At 41.6% G+C, this 23408-nt stretch overlaps 1 protein-coding gene across 4 annotated transcripts in view; it reads left to right on the plus strand.

The window, feature by feature from the left end:
- RHOBTB1 (Rho related BTB domain containing 1) overlaps positions 1–23151 on the plus strand; it is a 61767-nt gene extending 38616 nt beyond the window's left edge. For all 4 annotated transcript variants that reach the window (XM_072130992.1, XM_072130993.1, XM_072130991.1 and 1 more), the window contains 7 exons: positions 10672–10857; positions 10949–11910; positions 14303–14421; positions 15242–15392; positions 16728–16816; positions 18094–18199; positions 19374–23151. In XM_072130992.1, the coding sequence (XP_071987093.1) occupies positions 10672–10857; positions 10949–11910; positions 14303–14421; positions 15242–15392; positions 16728–16816; positions 18094–18199; positions 19374–19546 (1786 nt within the window). In that variant the 3' untranslated portion in view covers positions 19547–23151. The remainder of the gene's footprint in view (positions 1–10671; positions 10858–10948; positions 11911–14302; positions 14422–15241; positions 15393–16727; positions 16817–18093; positions 18200–19373) is intronic.
- Positions 23152–23408: the final 257 nt, after the last annotated feature.

Below are 23408 nucleotides of genomic sequence, written 5' to 3' on the forward strand. Positions count from 1 at the left end.
CATAGCAAGTACATCAAAGTTACATCTGACTGTATACAATGGATAATGGATTTTTCTAGCATTATTATGGGTTCCTATTTGACAGAGTAGGTCTGATATAGCAACCCAAGGGCAACATAGTATTCCCATGATGCATATAATCGAGGATGAACCAAAAATCTCTGCTGCCTGAGGCGAGTTATAGAATTGCGCACCCTCCACCTCATCCATAAGTAATATGAGGTTTTATTAAATGGGTTTTCCACACCCAAGCTGACATTGGGTGTGAAGAGACACAATTCTTAGGTGTCAGGTGCTGCTTTATAGAAAGTGACTGCGCCCCTAATGCTGCGCCCTCCATCTTGCTGAGGGTGGTGTTGCCTGAGGCAGAAGGCTCATCTCGGCTCATGGATGGTGCCACTATGCATAATGATTCCATATATTATATAATATTGCATGTTATTATAAAAAGGCTCCCCATTTTATATTCAAATCACCTTCATATTTTAATGATTCTCTACAGACAACCAATTGTATTATCAGTTACAAAGTGATTATAGTGATACGTTCTATTACTATACCCCACGGATTCTTTGTCCATCTAGTGTGGATTAGGGGCTAGTCTTCATATTTCACTGTATACAGCAACATGACTATGCCAAAAAATTGTTTACAGACCCACACTCCTTTCAGTTTTTCCCCATTTTTAAATAAAACAGCGAGAACTGGATGAGCATTGGAAATGTTGGTGTGATACAAAATTCTCTGTGCATATGTGTGTAGTCTGGCACGTCTTGCCGCCTCGAGAAGTGAGACAAAAATATCACTTGACCAGCACATTTTAAGGTGGGGTGTGAAGGTGTTAAAAGTGGTTAAACAACAAAATATGTGATAAAAACCGTCAATGAGAAGAACCAGGTTCTGTGATTTTAAGGTGTTATGGAAACTTCACAAAATCACCCTGTAAATTCCTAAGTGACAGCCCTGAAGCAGAAAACGTATGGCTGTCTGTTGGAGCTTCAGGAATTTGGAAAATGTCGAAATTTCTATTGTTTCTGCGGTAGATAAAATAAGTCATATTATTATTATTATTATTATTATTATTATTATTTTAATTCTTAATTTTATATAGCGCACACAGATTACGCAACGCTGCACAAGACCTATAATAAAGGGGTGTTCTGTGGCACCCCCATAACCCAGGGCTGAGGTGATGGCACAACCAGAATATCCCTATTGCTGTAATTGTATATACCTTATATACTCGAGTATAAGCCGACCCAAGTATAAGCCGAGGCCCCTAATTTTACCACAAAAACCTGGGAAAACCTATTGACTCGAGTATAAGCCGAGGGTGGGAAATGCATTGGTCACAGCCTCCCCATTATATAGCCTGCCGGACCCTGCCCCATAGTATATAGCCAGCACCTGCCCCCCAATATATAGCCTGCCAGCCCATACCCCCCAGTATATAGCCAGCCCCCTGCCCCAGTATATAGCCAGCAGCTGCCCCCCAGTATATAGCCTGCCAGCCCTTATCCCCCAGTATATAGCCAGCCCCCTGCCCCAGTATATAGCCAGCAGTGGGGAAATGTGAGTTTTGATATTTTTTTTTTACTCGAGTATAAGCCGAGTTTGGGTTTTCAACACATTTTGGTGTGCAGAAAAACTAGGCTTATACTCAAGTATATATGGTAATAAGAATGTATTTTTGTGCAATTTCTCTTCTGGAGAATGTTGTTCTTTTTTTTTTTTTTCTCTTGCAAGTTTCCACTGACCGCAGCAAGATTTAGTAAGACTCCAAAAACCTGTTTGTTCGGCTAATTCTTCTTATGTCAATCCCCGCCACCTGTCATCGGACCCTAGTCTACTTAAACTGAGGGTCAGTAGTAGGAATAAGTCCTTCAATCTGTTGGCAGAAGGTTGACCCCATGAAGGTTCAGCTTCCTCGAATACAAGTAAAGATTTAATGACTTAACAGTGTACACTTCGGATTAAATATAGTGTGGTGTCTACGTGCAGAAGTGCAGCGCGGCCACCCCCCCTCCCCCTGTCAGCAGGTGCCCCGAGGGTCATATCTCTAGTCATGGGATGGTAAATATGGATTACACAGATCTATATTTCTGGCACTAGTCTATTATTTCATATAGGATCTGTGATGTCCATTAGTGTCCCCTCTCCAGTTTACCTTCACAGATGACCTTGGCCTTAAAGGGAAAGATCAGGCTGAAAAAAAAACTGATTTGCCAGCATCATGTCATAGCACAGAAGAAGCTAAACATATTGATTTATAGCAGGGGTGTCTTCATAATTCTGTTAGAGCCATACAATATGCACAGGCCCCCCAGTAGATGGGTGACCACAGAGCAGGCCCCCAGTAGATGGGTGACCACAGAGCAGGCCCCCAGTAGATGGGTGACCACAGAGCAGGCCCCCAGTAGATGGGTGACCACAGAGCAGGCCCCCAGTAGATGGGTGACCACAGAGCAGGCCCCCAGTAGATGGGTGACCACAGAGCAGGCCCCCAGTAGATGGGTGACCACAGAGCAGGCCCCCAGTAGATGGGTGACCACAGAGCAGGCCCCCAGTAGATGGGTGACCACAGAGCAGGCCCCCAGTAGATGGGTGACCACAGAGCAGGCCCCCAGTAGATGGGTGACCACAGAGCAGGCCCCCAGTAGATGGGTGACCACAGAGCAGGCCCCCAGTAGATGGGTGACCACAGAGCAGGCCCCCAGTAGATGGGTGACCACAGAGCAGGCCCCCAGTAGATGGGTGACCACAGAGCAGGCCCCCAGTAGATGGGGGACCACAGAGCAGGCCCCCAGTAGATGGGGGACCACAGAGCAGGCCCCCAGTAGATGGGGGACCACAGAGCAGGCCCCCAGTAGATGGGGGACCACAGCACAAAAAAAAAATTTAAACTCCCCTATCTGTACTCCCTGCAGCCTGCTCCTTCTCTTCTCTATGACCCAGTCTCAGCTCAGAACAGTGATCAGCACTGTGGGACTCATTTACTAAGGGTCCGCGAACCGCACAAATGTCGGATATTCCGACAATTACCGTTTTGCACCGCATATAAAAGCGGATTGTGGTGCACGCGATCGAATTTTGGTGCAAACGCGCCGGCTTTCATGCGACACAAATCAGGGGGTGTGCCGTCGGACAATTCTGACAGATTCGGACTGAGCACGGGATTTAACATTTGTCGCAAGCAAAGCACTTACATGCAACAGGAAGAAGAAGGTGAACTCCAGCGGATCTGAGCGGGGAAGCGACACATGATATTGGATGCATGATCTTAGTGAATCGCTCTGGAGTCCATGATCGTCAGACAACGGACAGTGGGGATCGTGCAGGGGATGGGTAAGTAAATGTGCCCCTGTGTGTCTTAGACGCACACAGCCCTGACCACTATGTATTAAAGTTTTGTCTGCGAGTCGGAGGCAACCATCAAAAGAGCCACATCTGGCTCCCAAGCCATAGGTTCTCTATCACTGATTTATAGGATCGCTAGTAATTATTCAATATAACTAACTTAAATCTCTGTTCTTAGGTGTCCTGTGGGTAGCATTTTAAAGGGTTATCCGGAGGTCAAAAAACCGCGCCACTCTGAGCTGAATGTATAGAGATTCACCTATAGAGGTTAATGTAGCTTAGTTGCAAATTCACACACTAACCATGGCCAGGATTGGCTCTGTTTTTGGATGTAGGCAGCCACTTTTTTGAATGACTGGAAAACTCCTTGATGTGTCGCTGAAGTCGAGAATGTGCAGAGATCCCAACAATAAAGTTACTATTAATTCAGAAACTTTTCCCAAAAAACTGTATATCCATCTGCTCGCCTTCCCCTGATCTATAACAAAAGTCCAACAGCATTTAAAGGGGATGTCCAGTCACAACTAGTGGATAAGGATAACTCGCTGATTGGTGGAGATCATGAATTACAAAATCAGGGTTTCCTTTGCATGCCAAATAAATGAAGAGACAAGTTGAGCGTGCGCGCTGTGCTCCATTCTTTTTCTATGGCACTGATGGAAGAAGCTGAGTACTGCGCTCGGTTATCGTTGTCACTGTCATAGAGAGAGAGCAGGGAATAGAGAAGCAGGACACGTGTGGCAATGTACTCTATTAATTTGGAGGTACAACCAACCACTGTTATTGTAACCTTAGGGTTTCCACCTTTTGGATTAGTTATCCCCTGTCCACATCCCCTTTAAATTGTTGACACTATAAGCAAAGTCTATGACTTTCATGAGCATCAGATTTACTACATGTGTGTTTTTCACATTCCGTTTATGTTGGTGGTTATCAAGTAAACAAGTCATGGATACATAACCTGATGTAAGTGAATAGCTCCATAAACTTGCAGGACCTGGTAGCATTTTGAGTAATGCATTCATCTTTAGTTTCGGTCATGAACACGGACTGTAACTTTTCTTATAAACATTGGCTTTTAAGAGACAAAATCCAGAATTTGCATTGTGCTTTTTTTATATTTTTTTTTTATTATCCAACTGTTTTTTTAGATTAGTTGTTTGTGCAATGAAAAGAGATACAATTCTCCAATATAGTTTCTGTAACAATTCCTCACTCTTCTGTAGACCTCTGCTTGCTATCATTCTATAGGAAGCTTCATTGTTTTCTTCCTGTGTGGTCCCAGGTCATGTGATGTCACACAGGTGCACGGCTCGTTATAATTCACAGCCGTGATTATTGGAAAGAGCCGTGCACCTGTGTGACATCACATGATCAGTGACTTATTTCTATCCACAGGAAGCAAAACACTGAAGCGGTGACCTAGAAAACTGAGGAATGGATACAGAAAGTATACAGGCGGTCCCCTACTTAAGAACACCTGACTTACATACAACCCCTAGTTACAAATGGACCTCTGAATTGTTAATTTACTGTACTTTAATCCTAGGCTACAATAAACAGCTTTAAGAGGTATCAATGGTTGGTGTAATTAAGATTTATTGTTTATCTGTGACAATTGTTTATCCAATTGTCACAGAGACCAAAACAATTTTGACTGAGGTTACAATAATAAAGTATACGGTTCCGACTAACATACAAACTCAACTTAAGAACAAACCTTCAGAACCTATCTGGTATGTAACCCGGGGACTGCCTGTATTGGAAAATGGTGTACCTTGTTATTACATAAATAAAACCTATTATTTGATGAAAGTGGACAACCCTTTTAAAGGGCATCAACCACCAGGATGAAGGACTGTATGCAAATGAGCCTGAGGGGCTCCAGGCTCCATAGGTATTAATAATAATAATTCTTTATTTATATAGCACACACAGATTACGCAGCGCTGCACAAAGCATGGCAAAATGGTCCCTGTCTCCATGGGGCTCACAATGTAAACAACCTAACAGTATGTTTTGGAGTGTGGGAGGAAACCGGAGGACCCGAAGGAAACCCACGCAAACACGGAGAGAACATACAAACTCTTTGCAGGTGTTTACCTGGGTGCTTGTGAAGCCTGGAGCCCTTCCGGCTCATTTGCATGCAATCTTTCATTCTGGTGGTAGATGTCCTTTAAGCACCACATATTGGAATGTAGGAATCGCATAGAAAGGGCTACTCCGCTCGAGACACTTGCAACGAGGAACCCAGCTAGTCCAAGAATGTAATGGTTTGCCATTGATGATGTATCCCAGTGTGTAATGCAATGTTTCCTATAAGAAGGCATTAATATCTAAGCACCAGAGGTTATGGAAGCCCGAACTGTGGCCATTCCCATGAGGGTGGTGGCTTCTGGCGTCTTTCTTCTTCCATAATAATACTTTGTCACAATGACTTTCAGTTCCACCTATTCAATTAGTGTCTAATCCCTTCACCTCCTGATCTTCTAAGCTTTGTTCCATGTTATACTATTAGCTGAATGGAGCATTGACTCATAATTTGGGGTGTTTTATTACAGTGCTGAGATATTACAGTCTATTAATGCAACGCTTAGTGTCTCTTGATGACTGTGGTTGTACGTGACTAACTACAGCACCCATCCCATTCACAGTAGTTATACAATAAATGGAGCTTGTGGATTAAATAGCCCGAGATCCAAAAGCCACTATATGTCCATAGGTTGCGTTATTGCAGGGAGATGGCAGGGCAATGACTTGTACTGTGTCTATTATTACGGCTCATGATAATCTGTACAAGCAGAGGATACGTAAAGGTTGGCTTCCTTTATTGTACTTGTCTCTTAAGTACTTTTCTCTGCACTCTATGGCTTAATCAGTACTCAGCCCCGGGCAAAGTCTTGGATAGAATATTTTTTTTTTATATTAAAAAGAAAAAAAGTTATTGGATATCTCCTAGACACTTGGAGCGGTGCCTGGGTTTGATATTTATAGCGTTAGAAGTCTTTTTTATGTTGAGGATAGAAATATGTAGAGCAGTTATATAAAGCTCTTTTATTTAGTGATTCTTTATTGTGGCTCGGATGGTGCATGTTACAAAACGGATGTCTTGGGCAATGTGATGGCAGCTTCTAGGTCAGTGATGGCAAACCTCTTAGAGGCCGAGTGCCCAAACTACAGAGACCCACTTATTTATTACAAAGTGCCAACACAGAAATGTAATTTGTGATTTATACTCCCTTCTCTGTCACAGTTTTCATTGATACCAGCACCTGAGGACACCAATACAGCAGAAAATAGTCCCAGGTAGCGCTGTCACTTTATAATAGCTCTGTGCACAGCAAGTCCTGGGCTGTCTGGGACTGCAGGAAGATACCTGGAGTCATCTCTGGTGATGGCCTGAGTGCCCACAGAAAGGGCTCTGAGTGCCACCTCTGGCACCAGTGCCATAGGTTAGCCATCACTGAACTAGGTGAACTTTGTGTCACTTTTAGGTTCTACGTTATATATTTAACACCACTGTATTACTTTAGTAGTATTGGCATATCATTAAACAATACTCCTCCTGGTGATCCACAGAGATTATGCAAAGTGCTTTTTTAAAGGGTTTATCCAGATTTTCGGATTGACTACCCACCTCAGATTATTGACGGTCTAACACTGTGGATCAGATGTTCTAAGTGTTCATGTGGCCCTAGCAAAATAATTAGACTTGACATTGTTTTGCCCCATGTGAACAATAAAATTACCGGTACTTCAATTCCTATATTGCTCTTAGAAGTGGTAGCCACAGGAAAACAGAATTTTTGATCTATTTAGATAAAGGGTAAAGTTGACTTAATGGGGCACATTTACTTACCCATCCCGTTGCGATCCCCGAGGTCCGTTGAGGTTTCGGAGCTGCCGCGATTCACTAAGATCGTGCATCCAATTTCCTGCATGTGTCTCTTCCCCGCTCAGGTCCACCGGAGTTCACCTTCTTCTTACCGGTGTATGTGAGTGCTGATCTTGCAACACAATTTTGAATGTTAAATCCCGCACGAAGACCGAATCAGTTGTGTTGGCCACTACCCCCCCATTTGTGTTGCATGAAAGTCGGCACGATTGCGGCAAAATCTGATTGCGTGCGCCAAAAACCCCAGTTAAATGCGCCGCAAAATGGAAAAAGTCGGGAAACCCAAGGAAAATGCGGTCCGCGGACCCTTAGTAAATGTGCCCCATTGTGATTTCCCTGCATAATTCAGTCTTATTCTTCTGTCTAACTTTTGAACCATGCAATTTACTTTAAATTGAGGCAGTCCAGACATTACTGGTCTTCTTTGATATACTACATGACCACCTTCCCATTGGAAAAACTTGCCCTTGCTACAATGTGCAGGCTTTCAAGATGGCGGCTATGTTTAGGGCTTCTGTGGTTATGATAAATGTCTCCCATGCAGCAAGTTTCTCAGACTGAACTCTCTTGTGGGCAGCATGTTTTACCCTGTACATTTACGTTTTCAATATCACTGCTTGCTGTAATTTAGGTTGGTTGCATTCTGTGCTATAAAGTATCAGGGCTTTGTATATCAGTGATCTATCCATCCGTATCACTTGGTCAAGGAATGAACAGATTTTTCACAATGAAGCTACCAGTAAGCATTGAGAATTCCATTCAATGACAACCAGTAGAGATATTGAATGTTATGTGACCATGATGTAAAAACTATATTCAAAGGTTGCATATCATTTAACACCCAGGAAACCAAGGGTTACTGTAACCTGAATAAAATATCTATTTGCAACAAGCAATTTAGAAATGTTTTTTTTTTTTTTGTTAGAATTTTTTTTTCTATTATTCAGTAACGTACATTGTATTCCCTGAAGATAAAGCGGTTAAATAACTTTTCCTTCAATCTTCAGCCATGAATGAGTGCTTATTGTGTTCCTGAACCCTACTGTGTTCTTATAACTCCCTCTAATTACTATTGTAGAGGCTGAAATGACGTAGATTATTATATCGGGGCTGTAGAGATCAGCACATGTGTTTCAGAGGAGGTCATGTGATATGTGGCGCATATAAGCAAGATTACACCACTACCGAGCCTAGAAGACCCGGAATGAGTTCAGGACCTGTCATGTAATTGGGGGGGGGGGTCAATTCTGCAGCCATTTCATTGACTGTTGCAAGTCCTATTGGGCTCCTCAACCCTTGGCAAACATGTAATACAGGCGGTCCCCTACTTAAGGACACCCGACTTACAGACAACCCATAGTTACAGATGGACCCCTCTGACCTCTGGTGACCTCTCTGGATGCTTTACTATAGTCCCAGATTGCAATAATCAGCTGTCAGGTGTCTGTAATGAAGCTTTAAGGATAATCCTTGAGACTCCGATTGTCACCGGGACAAAAAAAAAATTGCCTGGAACTACACTTATAAAATGTACAGTTCCGACTTGCATACAAATTCAACTTAAGAACAAACCTACAGAACCTATCTTGTACGTAACCCGGGGACTGCATGTATTATTAAATTAAAGGGACCAATAAACGATAATTAGATAGGAGGTGCCCCCACTAAAACGGAGACATCAGATATTTTGTCTTTGGATAAATATACACATTTTTTTTCCTAACAAGGAGAAAACCTGCAGCGCTGGCGCATTAACATAGTATTTTTAGAAATTCTCTGTCTAGCGTGATCTTCCTGCCATTCTGTTAAGATCTAGAATACAGAACAGGAGGTGTATGATCACGAGGCAATTAGTTCTTGGATCTGTTGTTTATACATTAACGTGTACAGTATTAGGGTGAGAACAGGATTGGAAATAGAACATGTGTTACCTTTAATAACCACAACTTGTCTGTGTTGGAGGCTCCAAATGAATTCATTCTATATTTTTAGCACCTCTGTGTAGGAATAGAGCACATCTGCCTTTTTATGCCAGATGTTATTTGCAAGTGTTAGAATATCCTGTTTATTTTTGTTTTTGGGTTTTTTTTAGACTTTATTTTTCCATTTTTTGGAATACAAATGGTGCACAAAGGCAAAACTCCGCCTTAGGAAAGTGCAAGGTACAGTCAGTGTGAAAATATCAATTTGAGACAGTTGCATCAGCCAGGGAGGCAACAGAACAGAGGCAGTTGCCTCGCAGGGGGCCCCCCTCCCCAAGGTGGGAAACACACATTCATCCAAGCATTCACACCTCATACAGATGAAGCTATCCTCCACCACCCCCCTCCTGAAGCAGTCTGGGCTGTCGCCCACATATCCCAGATCAGGGGAAAACGAGGCGGGGTACCTGTAGCCGTGTAGGTGAGTTTGGACATTGGAAGTTCCGTATTTATCAGCGAGATCCATTTGGCTAACGTTGGAAGATTAGGAGGCTTCCAATTGAGCAAAATAACCTTCCTGCCGTAGAATATTAGCAATCTGAACAAAACCCTCTCAAATTTAGCCTGAAGAATGTCCCCCATTAGACCGAGAAGATACACCCGAGGGAATCAGATCCCGGGAAGACCCAGACGCTTGTTAATGTACGGAATGAATGTCCATCCAATAATCCCGAATGGATGGGCAGAATATCCTGTTTAGTTAAGATGGGGACACCTAATGAGGGTAATATTCAGTAGAATGGTAAATATCTTGTTGTTCATCGCTGACTGGTTGTTCATTGCTGACCAACCCCCTGTATTATTACTCTTATCCTGCATAAATGCACACAACAAATTACTACTATTCTGTATGTATTACCACTGCACTGTACTCCATATATGGGCATATATCCTGCACAGATGGGCACTGAACAGAACTACTACTATTAACCTGCATATGTAGCACAGTACTACTACTTGTATCCTCCATATATGGGCACTCAACAGACCTACTACTACTATAAACCTACATCTGCAACTCAGCACTGTACTACAGTATTCGCCCTATATATACCATATTACTATAGGCCCTACAAAATACTACTACTGTACATCTGCTTATGTGACAAAGCACAGTTTGGTTCTGGTGCTACAAAAGGGATAGACGTGTAAAATTAAAAAAAAATACTTTCCTACCCAGGACTTTTGTGTGAACCCCTACTTCACCTCCCAAAATAGGAACAAGGTCCAGCATCTCTATCAGTACCCATGTAGTACCAATGCAAATACAAATGAGTGTAATAAAGACAATCCTTTCTAAAGTGAACGCCCCCAGACCCAACTACCAGGTCATAACCAGTTTTAGCTCATAGAGGACTCTCCTGAACAGCAGGCCCAACTTGCCCCCCCCCCCCCCCATGCCTCTACATTTCTAATTCTTTGGTACTTCTTTTTCAGATCCGATGTTGTTGTCCTGTGTTTCTCTATTGCAAATCCAAATTCCTTAAACCATGTGAAAACAATGTGGGCTCAGGAGATCAAACATTTTTGCCCCCGTACACCTGTCATTCTTGTTGGCTGCCAGCTGGACCTGCGTTATGCCGATCTTGAAGCTGTTAACAGGGCAAGGCGACCATTAGCCAGGTAACAGCACCTCTATTGCAATATCAACCTTAATGTTTGCCTATCTGAATATTGGAGATTTATTATTGATATGTTTTTGTTTCCATTACAGACCAATAAAAAGAGGGGACATTCTGCCGCCAGAAAAGGGAAGAGAAGTTGCAAAGGAACTTGGGATCCCATATTACGAAACCAGTGTTTTTGACCAATTTGGGATAAAGGACGTGTTTGACAATGCAATCAGGGCTGCCTTGATCTCCAGGAGACATCTTCAGTTTTGGAAGTCCCACCTGAAGAGAGTTCAGAGACCTTTGCTACAAGCTCCATTCCTCCCCCCTAAATCACCACCGCCAGTTATTAAGATACCCGATTCCAGCGAGTCTACAATTAACGATGCTGGAGATCTGCTGGACAATCCTTTGTGTGCAGATGTCATGTTTGTCCTACAGGACCAAAAACAGATCTTTGCTCATAAGATTTACCTTGCTACCTCCTCTTCTAAATTTTATGACCTTTTTTTAATGGAACATGAAGAGTCTCAAAACCCTGTGGAAAGGTTCTGCAAGAAGGATAAGCCTACGAAGGATTTGTTATTGCGGACATTAAGCCTCGATACAGATGAGGACACTGACGGGGCTTCCTTGAAACCAGCTAATGCCTGTCTTCGGATTTCAAAAAGTGATGATACCTTACTAACTTCAGATTGTGACGAGGAAGGCTTTGTCGCTCTATCGTCTTGGAGCAAAGGCTTTCACAGTATGCACCAAGAACTGATGGTCAACCCAGTGTCGAATAGGACTTGTTCAATGACTGTGGTCCGGATGGACTCCTCAGTTCAGTATGGGCCTTTTAAAACTGTATTACGGTTTCTATACACGGGACAGCTGGATGAAAATGAAAAAGGTTTGATGCGCGTAGCACAAATTGCAGAAATTCTAGAAGTATTTGATTTACGAATGATGGTAGAGAACATCACAAACAAAGAAGCCTTTATGAACCAGGAGATTACAAAAGCGTTTCACGTCAGGAAAGCAAATCGAATCAAAGAATGTCTCTCTAAGTCAACCTTTTCTGGTGAGCAGATTCTCTTTTGATTAGATTTCCATTCATCCGTGCCTTTTGCTAAACACCTCTTCAAGTTCTAGAATTGTAGCTCTTGTAGCAGTGCGGGTCACGTTTCTAGCCCCCTGCTGCACTGATGACCCCATTTTAGCAATCTCACCTCCCTAACCTCGTGCTTTAACTGTATCTGCTTATAATTTATCTTCAAGCGGCAAATCTCTTTTCTCAAGAGTATTTTAATTATAACTTATAAAGAATCCCCACATCTCACTATCCAATGAAAGGAACATCATTCCGAAACATTCACACGTAGAATTGTGTGAAATACTAAATTGCAATTTATGTTTGACGTTTGACCTTTACTAGTAATATGGAATATAGAGACCAACATCGATAAAATATATTTTAAAAAGTGACAGATCCAAAAGTAACTATTCCTTAATAAAGACTTAGTGCGATTTGGACTTTTTCCCTAGAAGCAAGAGTCATCCAGGAAGCCACATACAATTCTTGCTATTGTAGCCTCCCTTTCATCTAGTTGACCTGTGATCGCTGTTTCATGGCCAAGGTGAGGGAGATTTATCATATGCAGGAGTGCGTATTATAGCGGCCACGGCCCCCACTGTCGCGTCGGATACAAAACTATGGCAAGTCTTACCTGGCACAGTTTTGCATAAAAACCAGTGAACCAACGACCCATGTCCTCCACCTCCACCGGCTGCCTCGCCCCTCTTCGCCTCCTCCACACCCACCTGGCATAGAACCAGATATAAATCTCCCCCTATATGTTTTGGTAAATGGTGGCCTGTATAAAAGAGAATTTGTCTGGGCACTGGTTTTCCTTTAACCTAGAACACCAAAATAGAGCCCATGGGTGCAGCTGTAATAGTTAATTTAATCATGTCAAAACTTAATCTATTAATCTTGAGGCTCAATTGGTTCTCAGGAGCTGATACAACACTGTACAAACTGCTTAGCTCCTCCTGCTCTATAACATGCTGCCTGCAGATAATAATAATCTTTATATAGCACCATAATACTCAGCAGTGCTTTACAAATAGAACATGTACATTTTACTCAGTTCTTCCTTTTCATCAACTTCCAATTTGCCCAGCTCCTCCTGCTCTATAACATACTCCCTGCAGATGGGACACTGTACAATCTGCTCAGCTCCTCCTGCTTCATAATATGCTGCCTGTAGATGGGACACTATGTACAATCTGCTCAGCTCCTCCTGCTCTATAACATACTCCCTGCAGATGGGACACTGTACAATCTGCTCAGCTCCTCCTGCTCTATAACATACTCCCTGCATATGGAACACTGTACAATTTGCTCAGCTCCTCCTGCTCTATAACATACTCCCTGCAGATGGGACACTGTACAATATGCTCAGCTCCTCCTGCTTCATAACACGCTCCCTGCAGATGGGACACTGTGCAATCTGCTCAGCTCCTCCTGCTCTATAACATACTCCCTGCAGTTGGGACACTGTACAATCTGCTCAGCTCCTCCTGCTTCATAACACGCTCCCTGCAGATGGGACACTGTACAATCTGCTCAGCTCCTCTTGCTTCATAACACGCTCCCTGCAGATGGGACACTGTGCAATCTGCTCAGCTCCTCCTGCTCTATAACATACTCCCTGCAGTTGGGACACTGTACAATCTGCTCAGCTCCTCCTGCTTCATAACACGCTACCTGCAGATGGGACACTGTGCAATCTGCTCAGCTCTTCCTGCTCTATAACATACTCCCTGCAGTTGGGACACTGTACAATCTGCTCAGCTCCTCCTGCTTCATAACACGCTACCTGCAGATGGGACACTGTGCAATCTGCTCAGCTCTTCCTGCTCTATAACATACTCTCTGCAGATGGGACACTGTACAATATGCTCAGCTCCTCCTGCTCTATAACATACTCCCTGCAGATGGGACACTGTACAATATGCTCAGCTCCTCCTGCTCTATAACATACTCCCTGCAGATGGGACACTATATAAAATTTATTCTACTCCTCCGGTATCCTCTAACACATACTGTACATAGATGCTTTGCCTACTCCTAGTTCCTGCACCATCATCGTGAAGCATCCAACAAGAGCTGATGTGCAGCGATGTTTAATTATACATAGAACGGCCTTTAGTCAGTCTGTTCATTTTTTTGGGTTTACAGCTAAAAATAGCTGTCTCCATTTTGCAAACTGATGATGAAAGACAGAAACAATAGAAGATGACTTTCTGACACCTCATGGGGCAGATCCAGAGTTTCACACATACCCCGGAGCAATGTGAAATGATAACATAGTCTCTCATCCTTTGCTCTTCTTCTGACACCGTTCCCTGTATTCCTGGAAGCTGTGCCGCTACAGGCTTAGTGATCATGTTTCTATATTTGGTTCCAGATGTGACATTTAAATTGGATGATGGAAGCATCAATGCCCATAAGCCGCTTCTAATCTGTAGCTGTGAATGGATGGCTGCAATGTTTGGAGGTTCATTTGTGGAAAGTGCAAATAATGAGGTATATACATATTAAGGGAGCGTTTTGCTTGTTATTGTAATTGTACACCCCTGTACCCTCATCAATTCATCACTACCCCGTAACTATATGCAACCAAAATTTCCTAAATCTGGTAAAATGGGCCCTGTTTATAAAAAATGTTATTATTTATATATACATATAATCTATAGATATATAAAATATATAGTGGTGAAATAGCAAAAAGTAAGGGAAATGTTCCATAGAGCTAAACCATGTACTTTCTATACGGGTCCTTTGGGTGGTAAGAATCGCTAAAGGAACCAAAGTTTCAAGAAGAGGGTTCAGTTGCTTGAGCCAAGAATCTTATAAGGGTAATGGGGGGCATCAGGATCCTTCATTAGGATCATTGGTTTGACTAGCCCACCTGGTACCAGAGAATCAAGAGGACACAGAAAAGCAGGTCCCCGAGATCTAGTGGAAGACAAAGCCATTTGGAAGTGATGGAGCAATCACTTAAAATCGCGGTTCACTGATATTATAGATTTTTATTGATTATATATCCTACATGGATGGATGGTAGGCCCTCAAGATCCCCCAATCCGATACTGAATCCAGCACAATAATACTATTTTGATTTGTGCCCCCTTTCTCGGCTTTGGTAGCATTTTCACAAAATTAAAAAAAAATTAAAAAAAATAATATATATATATTATAATAATAATAATATAATATATATACACACACACACTTTATAGTGTAGGTATAGCCGTATTGATATGCCAAGGAAGGACTTTATATCTGCTTTGTCTTACTTGTTCCAACTACATAGTCATTGAGAATCTTGTATGCTTCTTTGCAGGTTGTCCTACCTAATGTAAGCAAGTATTCAATGCAAGCCGTGCTAGACTATCTCTACACCAAGCAATTGTCATGTACTTCGGATATGGACCCACTGGAGCTGGTAGCATTGGCCAACAGAATCTGCCTTCCACGTTTGGTGGCTCTCACCGGTAAGGGTGTATAATCCATTAAATGTTATTGGCTTAACAAGAAAATCTGATTGCAATAAAAATATGAATTGTTACACAAAAAGCAATTCCCAAATTTAATTAGATGTTACAATAATAAGCTGAAGGTTTAAGCCATTGTATTAATATATCACACATCCTAGTACATGAAGTTAAATGGGTTTTCATCATCTAGTAGATTTTACGACATATTCACCGGTTAGGTCATGCTCTTTCGTTGGTCGCTCTCCATTCCGGTTTAGGGGAGCAAAACAAATAGTCTTCTAGTTTTGTTGCTCCTATAGACTTGAATGGAGAATTGCTGCTGTTTTGGACCACACTCTCTGCCGTTCTGAATTTAATGATTTTCTGCTCCAGATCAGATAATTACAAAGTTATGCATAAAAAGAACCACCGACACCCAGGGTCTCTAAGTATGAATTTTTATCTAGCTTAGGAGGGAGTAGGCCTCCAAGGTATTACAACTTTCATTGGCTTATCTTAATTTGGTCATATTTCCCTCAACTATGCAGTGGCAGGATAGGCATAAAACAGGAAAGTAGATAGGATCTACCCATCTATTTCATGTGCCATGTTATGTAACAGGTGTGATCAGAATGTATCTTCTGAGGCCTTTGAAAGATTAACTTCACAAGTCACTACATTCAGCCCAGATGCGGGAAGAGGGGGACTGGACACCCGTTCTCGTGATAGGGGCGGGTCCCAGAGGTGGGACCAACATCTATCATGTATTTGTGACCTATGTCCTATATACATAAGACAGGAAAGCGTTTTTATTGAGATGGGTTGGTATTTGGCTCTTGAACAAACATTGAACATGCATTTATACAAGATCACATAATGAGGGATAAGTGTAATAGGGTCCAACCACTGGGACTCCCACCAATCCTAAGCCACCCCTGCTGCTCCTTCCTATGTGACGGCACTGTCTTACAGTGCCGTAGAACTGGTTGGAGTGGAGACAAGCATGCACAATGGCCTCCAGGTACCTTCGGAATGGAGTGGACGTCACAAACCCCCATCAAAAAGTCTCTTATTTCCTATTGTCTGATAGATGCATTGGCACCCAACAAACCCCAACTTCTAGTTAGCTGTGCAGCTCGAGCGCCATAGTTAATGCCCCTCATTCCATAACTACAGGATAATATTACACCAACCTTTTAATGCAAACTCACATTGCAATTCTGCTGGATTTTAAGGTCATATTGTATGTAGCGTATTAATAGAATCTGCTTTCCATGTATTTTTTGATGGCCAGAAATATTTCTATTATTTATAATGGTTGTCACAGAGTGTAAAATGTGCTTTGTCCTGCAGAACAACACGCTGTGCAGGAGCTGACCAAGGCTGCAGTGAATGGGGTGGACATTGATCAGGAAGTGCTGACCTATCTGGAAATTGCTCAGGTTTGTATTATGGGTCTATTCCACGAATCAGAGGATATTTACTGTATAAGCAACATAGGCAAACGGCCGGAGAGGGAGAGCAGATGTAAATGTCTTTATCTTTCAGCAGAGATTATCTTGGCTAAAGATCAGGCAGTGAATTGTGTTGATCGGATAAGTAGAGACGTTGATATTCATAAAAAGGACACACGTCAAATATTGTGTTTATGTAACCAATAGAAAAAGGTCACCTGTGAGTTAAATGCTAGTTATATCGAAAGCTGCGCTTTATAGTACATTTAAAGGTGACATTTTGTCAACTCCACCCCTCCCAACTTTGCATCCTTGAATAGGTGTTGCTTTACCGATTCCGGCACAGTTGGACTTTTCTTTCGACCCCTCCTGAATAAGTCCTCTTTAAGGTTCCTTATATGCAATTCAAGCTGTATACTGTCAGATGGGCAGTCCGGGGCTGAACTAGACAGCCTGGCAGCACCTACATGACAGTAAAGAGCCTAATTAGTATATATAATCGTTGTTTGGAGTCCACTAATGGCACTCCCAACGATCACAAGAATTGACCACAACTGAACGCAACAACAGGGGTCCAAGGGTTAGTATATACAGCAGTGCAGCCCCTCATAGTTATAGAAAGACCCCCTCCCCAGTCACGTTTTCCTGGGTGGAACAATTATTGAACTGCTCTGTAAGTAAACTCACTGGCTTACTCACTGGATCTGAGTTTGAATCCCAGCCTGTATTCTCGGTCTGTCTGTGACGTGGCTGCCATTGCCTCCCTTTTTACTAAGTGCTGCCAGTGCCAATTGTGTTTGTAAACGCAATATAAAGCCCTGGGCTGCTCTGAAGTGGTATCTGCCGAGCAGCCCCCTCTAGAGCACCAGCACTCATGGTCTGACCCAGAACCCAGGCCAGGTAAGCAACCGTGACCCCCTTGAGTACACCGGGTGCTGGTGCAGGGCCTGCTGCCGCTTCATTCAGTACTATGGAAACTCTAGATATCGCTGAGCACAGTGCTCCACAATCTTCAGTCATGGACATTGAATGGGCGTGCCAGAGATGGCCAAGTATTTAGGCTATGCTGAGAATCGGGCCCCATTCTTGTAATCACTGGTCCACTGATCTTATTGTAATTGCGTGGATTGGGGATAAAAATCAAACTTGATTCAACCCCTTTAAAGGATACAATGAGTCAGTGGGGTTGGTAAAAGGTCCTCTGTTATGACAATGTACTATTTTATGGTCTACACTTTTATGATGTTGTGGTGTTTGTCTTACAGTTTCACAACGCACATCAGCTGGCGGCCTGGTGCCTGCACCACATTTGCACCAATTATAACAGCGTCTGCTCAAAATTCCGGAAAGATATCAAATCGAAATCAGCTGGTAAGTGCCTACAGGAGCGGAGACGGCAAGTGCTTCCTCTGTATGAACCGTAGTGTATGGCCATGTAACCTGGAAATTAACAATAGTAACATTGTAGCTGTAGTTGATTTGTTATTTATTTTAGATTGGGTGATTTGGATAATTTTTGCTCTACTTCCCGCAGTAGATTACTATTTTTAACATACCATCTGTCAAGATGATATTTCATCTATTTGAACATATTCACTTTCCTCTAGTCTAGAAAATCCTGGTACCATAACGCCAGCCACACCGATCTGGGATTATTGGTGGTGAATTTGGGAAATATAAGATGACCATGTTTCATCATGTTGGCAAATATTTAACTCTTTAGGCTAGTTTGGTTGGTTGCCCGAGAATTAGGATTACCTGAATAACTGTATTTCATAACACTGTATACATCCAGTAAGTTGTAACAATTTTTGCAAATACGGATATAATATGTACATATATAGTAAGTGATCACCTTTTCCATAGTTTCCTTTTTATAGCAATCTCTTCCGGATGAGGTAGAGCTTGCTGATATATAAGTTAATAGGATTTGGAGCAGAAATTTGGAGTAAAAATTTGCGTAAATTAAGTGAATCAGTTAAATTATTGGATGATTAATAGCCTTCTATGAACTCTTGCTGATAGATTAAAGAGGTTTTCCATGAATATGGTAAACTACCAAGGGTCTGGGTAAGAAAAAAAAAGCATCTATCCTTACCCTGTTCCAACGTGGTCACAAGAGCAACTTCATCCAATGACTGTCCTCCTCGGACCAGGGGACAGTGAATTATTTTGAAAAATGGGAAGTGACGCCCGATCCCATTGAGGCCAGTTATTAGATGAAGCAAGTCCCATGACCTCCTCGACACTTCAGGTCAGGCACAGTACCCCAACTTGAAGTATCAGAGTGACACGGAGGACAGAGAATGTTAAGTGTGTGTTCTATTTTTACCCACCTCCTGGTGTTTTCCCTTAAATGTAAACAAAGTTTCTCCTTGAGTCCTTCCCAGAATCTCTCTCCTGCTCCACATTCTACTAATTTATATGTTACAATTTCTTTTCTCCTATTTTAGTCTCCCCAGATTTATACCCCCTATAAAACCCTGTGAGTGTGCATGCATATGGATATTCTAACAGGCCACGTTTGTGTATTCTCTTTCGCCAGAAAACCAGGAATATTTCGAAAGACAACGTTGGCCCCCAGTTTGGTATTTAAAAGAAGAAGATCACTACCAGAGAGTGAAGAAGGAGAGAGAAAAGGAAGACAGTGTCCTTAACAAACATCGCTCAAGGCGCAAGTGGTGCTTCTGGAACTCTTCATCCGCGGCCTTCGCCTAAAGCAGTGACTTGAAAACACATGTAAATGAGTATTGTCTTAATGTTAAAACAAACTGTACAGTAGTTAACTTTGAAGCACTGAATCCACATGTGTGCATTTATTGTTTTTATAAGATCAAAGCACAATTTCACTTCAAGCAGGTCAAAAAAAAAAAAAATCTTGTTACCTTGAGCTGTCGAGGTTCCTTGTTGACCCTCGTGACACCGGAGAGGAATTGATGTGTTGCCATTAGCAGGCGAAATGATGGTCACCATGATCACCATCTAAGGGGATATACATGATGTTCAATACAGGGATCTGTACTCATTTTGGAGAGAAACCTCTCTAAACTAAGCCAATACATGGACAAGTGCTTACACACAATAATGGTATGTTGTAAAGCACAAGCTCCATCTCCTCTGCTAATACTGTGTTTATAAGAAAAAAAAAATTAAAAAATTGGGATCAACATTGGGTAGAATCCAGGCTAGTGTGTCAAGCTAACCTCAGTTGTGGAAAGCTCGACAATCATATTAAAACTTAACCGTCTGTGCATACGTTTCTGCTTAAAGCTCTTGGAAACCGGGAAAATCTTCAGGTATTTTTTTTAATTAAAAAAAAATTGCACGATCTTTCTAATCAGTCGGAGCAATGCTGATGGCAGGAGTTGCCGCTTGTAGCAAGAGTTGCTCGGCTTTGTCCTTGAAAGTCAATGGCCAGACGAGGTTGAAGCTTGCTCCACTCAAAGCCTGAAAATATAGGGAACTGTGGGAGGTTTTTTTTCAGTATTCAACCCCCTCTATCTCACACTCAAAGATACATCTATATACTGGAAGATATACATGGTCCCATGCGGCCAAAGACTTCCAACTTTTTTTCGATAACGGTGCCAATAAGTGACACCTGCAGAGTGGCACTATTGAGCGCTGTATTGAGATGTACACATGACTTCACTACTATTTGTATCCACCCTGACAGTGTGACATGGAGGAGGCTAGGGCATTCAGATTTTGAATAGCATTTGGCTTCTAACTTAATGATATACCTCGAAAATCAAGAGCGTGTAAATTTCTCGAAGAATAGGCACTTGTGGAGTGTCTTGGTGTATACTAACAAGCTACTTTTTGCATTGTATGCTTTCTGGCTGAACTATATCCAGCTGGGAAGTTTTGATGCTGTATACAAAAAAAAAAAAAAAATCTAAAAATAAAAATCTAAAATATGTTCCAAAATTAAAACAAGCATAATGATCGTCAAAAAAAAGTAAAAAAAATAAATTAAAAAAAAAAAATCTACTTAGACACTACAACCCAGCAATGACCTGGCTTCCTTCTTCACGGGGAACCGTTTTTATACTGTCTTACTCTGAATATGACAATATTCTGTGTATGAAATGCCTACGCTAGGTTACAATATTCAACAGAGAAGGGCTTTATTCACAGGGATATGCAGGGTGCATTATAGACCCTATTTGCAAGAAAATGTGTTATTGTTATTGTGTCCTAAAATATGTACTTCTCTTACGTGGTATTATCCATTTATTACACAGTGGTCTTCCACCTTCAGTGTGGTCTAGTGGTGGTTTAATGTGAACCTGTACAGAATCTTACAAAAGTACTGTATTATGTATACTGTGAATATGAAAACACAGAGAATGTTAGATTACTGTTTTCACATTCTCGTGTAACTTGGAGCATTCCCAAAAACTTAAATATTCAATTTACCTAAACGGGTAAGCGAAGTGGAGGCCAGTTTGCAGCCTTTTAAAAAAAATCAGCCAATCCGATGACTTTGTAGCTTGTGACATCACTTCCGGTCTTGGCGATGTTACTTCTTCCTGTAGTATAAATACAAAACGGAGACAAAATATTCGGTACATAGGTTCACTTTAAATGATGGGTTTTCATTGGTCTTTTCTGGCACATGCCAGGATATCACCTGTACTGTAGCCTAGTGGATATCGTAGCATTTCATTGAAACAATGCGCCCAGGGTGGGCACGTGAACCTCCCCTTTGTTATTTAGTGAATATGCTTCCTGTGTATCAGTATTTTCTTATCTTCTCTTTCTTCACTTATTTAAATTGGTTGTTGTGTGACTTTTCAGTGTTATATAAAAAAAAAATATTAATATTGTTGAAGGAGGATGAAAGCTGCTCCTGGGCCAATATATCACAAGGCATATTGTAGCAGACCTATTGTCTTTAATGCTGTATTATAATCTGTGATATTAAAGCCCCACAGAACCTGATATAAAGGTGGACCACCATTGTGAAGAGGCACTAAAGAGAAATTGTAAACCTAAAATACAACCCCTATACAGAAAGTCTCCTGGTAACATTCACAAAGTACAAATATTTCCCTGGTCCCACACATTGATGAACCTTGAGGTTGCTGACATTGTGCCTATTCTCTCAAGATTAGCTGAAATCTTCATATCCACGTAAAACCTACATCTACATATATAAAAGTTATCAAATATTTCCTGTGTGTTTGTGAATGTTATGAGTAATTCTTTTGTATAATATGTAAAGTATTTTAGGCTTGGTGGCCTTTTACATGAAAAAATTCCCTAGTCTGGTCCGTATTCTTTTCCTAACGCTAATGCAGACTAAGACTTAATTACAAGTGTACTTGAAGACATAACTGGATACAAATGCTATGTAAAAATGCCTCTGTAAAATTATTTCTGTAGACCCCGTCATTGAGAATATTTGGCCTCGTCTTCGAGTTATTTCGTAAGTCAAGACTAGGATCGGATAAAAACGAGAAGACGTTTAATTAATTCTTTACATAGGCTAAACCAATCAGCCGTAGGCTTGTACTAGACCAACCAAAGGTCCCGTGCAGTGAATAGTTTTATAGATGGCATAAATCACTTATGGAATTTTAAGTGCTCAAGTCATCAATCAAAATCTGTTGTCAATGTGGGTAAAGAACTGATAATCTGTCAAGGAAGGACGTATTGGGACGTGGTCAGTTAGATCCTGATGCCACCATGATTCGGAGCTGTAGACCTTGGGACCGGCTTATGAAGATTTGTTTGTTACTAACATGAGAAAAACAAGAGACGCAACTTGTGCCTTCACCATAGAGAAAATATTAAGGTTCTGGTCATGGTGGACCATATCATCAAAAAGTCAAAAGGTCCAGCTGGAGTCTTAAAACAAATAATTGTTAATGGGGGAGCTTTATCACACATTAGACAAGTACAGAATAGGACTAGACAGTATTTTGGCTCAAATGACTCCAGAATTATGTGAAAAAATAGATTAATAAATCTCCCCCAATGAGTCTTGGTTTGACAGATTATCTGTGAAGATTTGATTGTTCCTCCGATTTGTAGCAGGTGAAGAATTATATAAGTTAGGCCTAAGGACATATACATCCCCAGAGTTGAAGAAAGCCATAACAATAAAATAAAATTCAGGTTTTCGACAGGGGGCTGCCAGTGCGATTGACATTCAGCATTGTAGTTACCGGTGCTATGAAAACGGGATGACCCTGTTATAATATACCAGCAAAAATAACCAACAAAGTCCACTGCAGAATGGACATTGCTGTCGATGAACTGGGGGGGGAAGGATATTTGTTCGAGTAGGATACAGTAATTGAAGTTGGGTGTTGTAGGAGGTGTTGAAAACAGTAACCACAATCCAAACCTTGATGTCTGATGTGACCCTTAGGAATAAAGTAACAGTCGTCGATTTTACACAACCAAAGCTCAGTATGTAAACTTGCCAAATGTTACAAATATATGAACGCACCTGGGGTATATGCAATAATATCCAGTTGTAATCTTAAATGTCAGTTTCTTTAACCAAGTGGCTGGTTCATTTGGTTAATACAGCCTATGGCCTTTATCTTTGTGGTTATTTTATGTT

The sequence above is a fragment of the Engystomops pustulosus genome, chromosome 11, assembly GCF_040894005.1.
Source record: "Engystomops pustulosus chromosome 11, aEngPut4.maternal, whole genome shotgun sequence".
Lineage (NCBI taxonomy): Eukaryota > Metazoa > Chordata > Amphibia > Anura > Leptodactylidae > Engystomops > Engystomops pustulosus.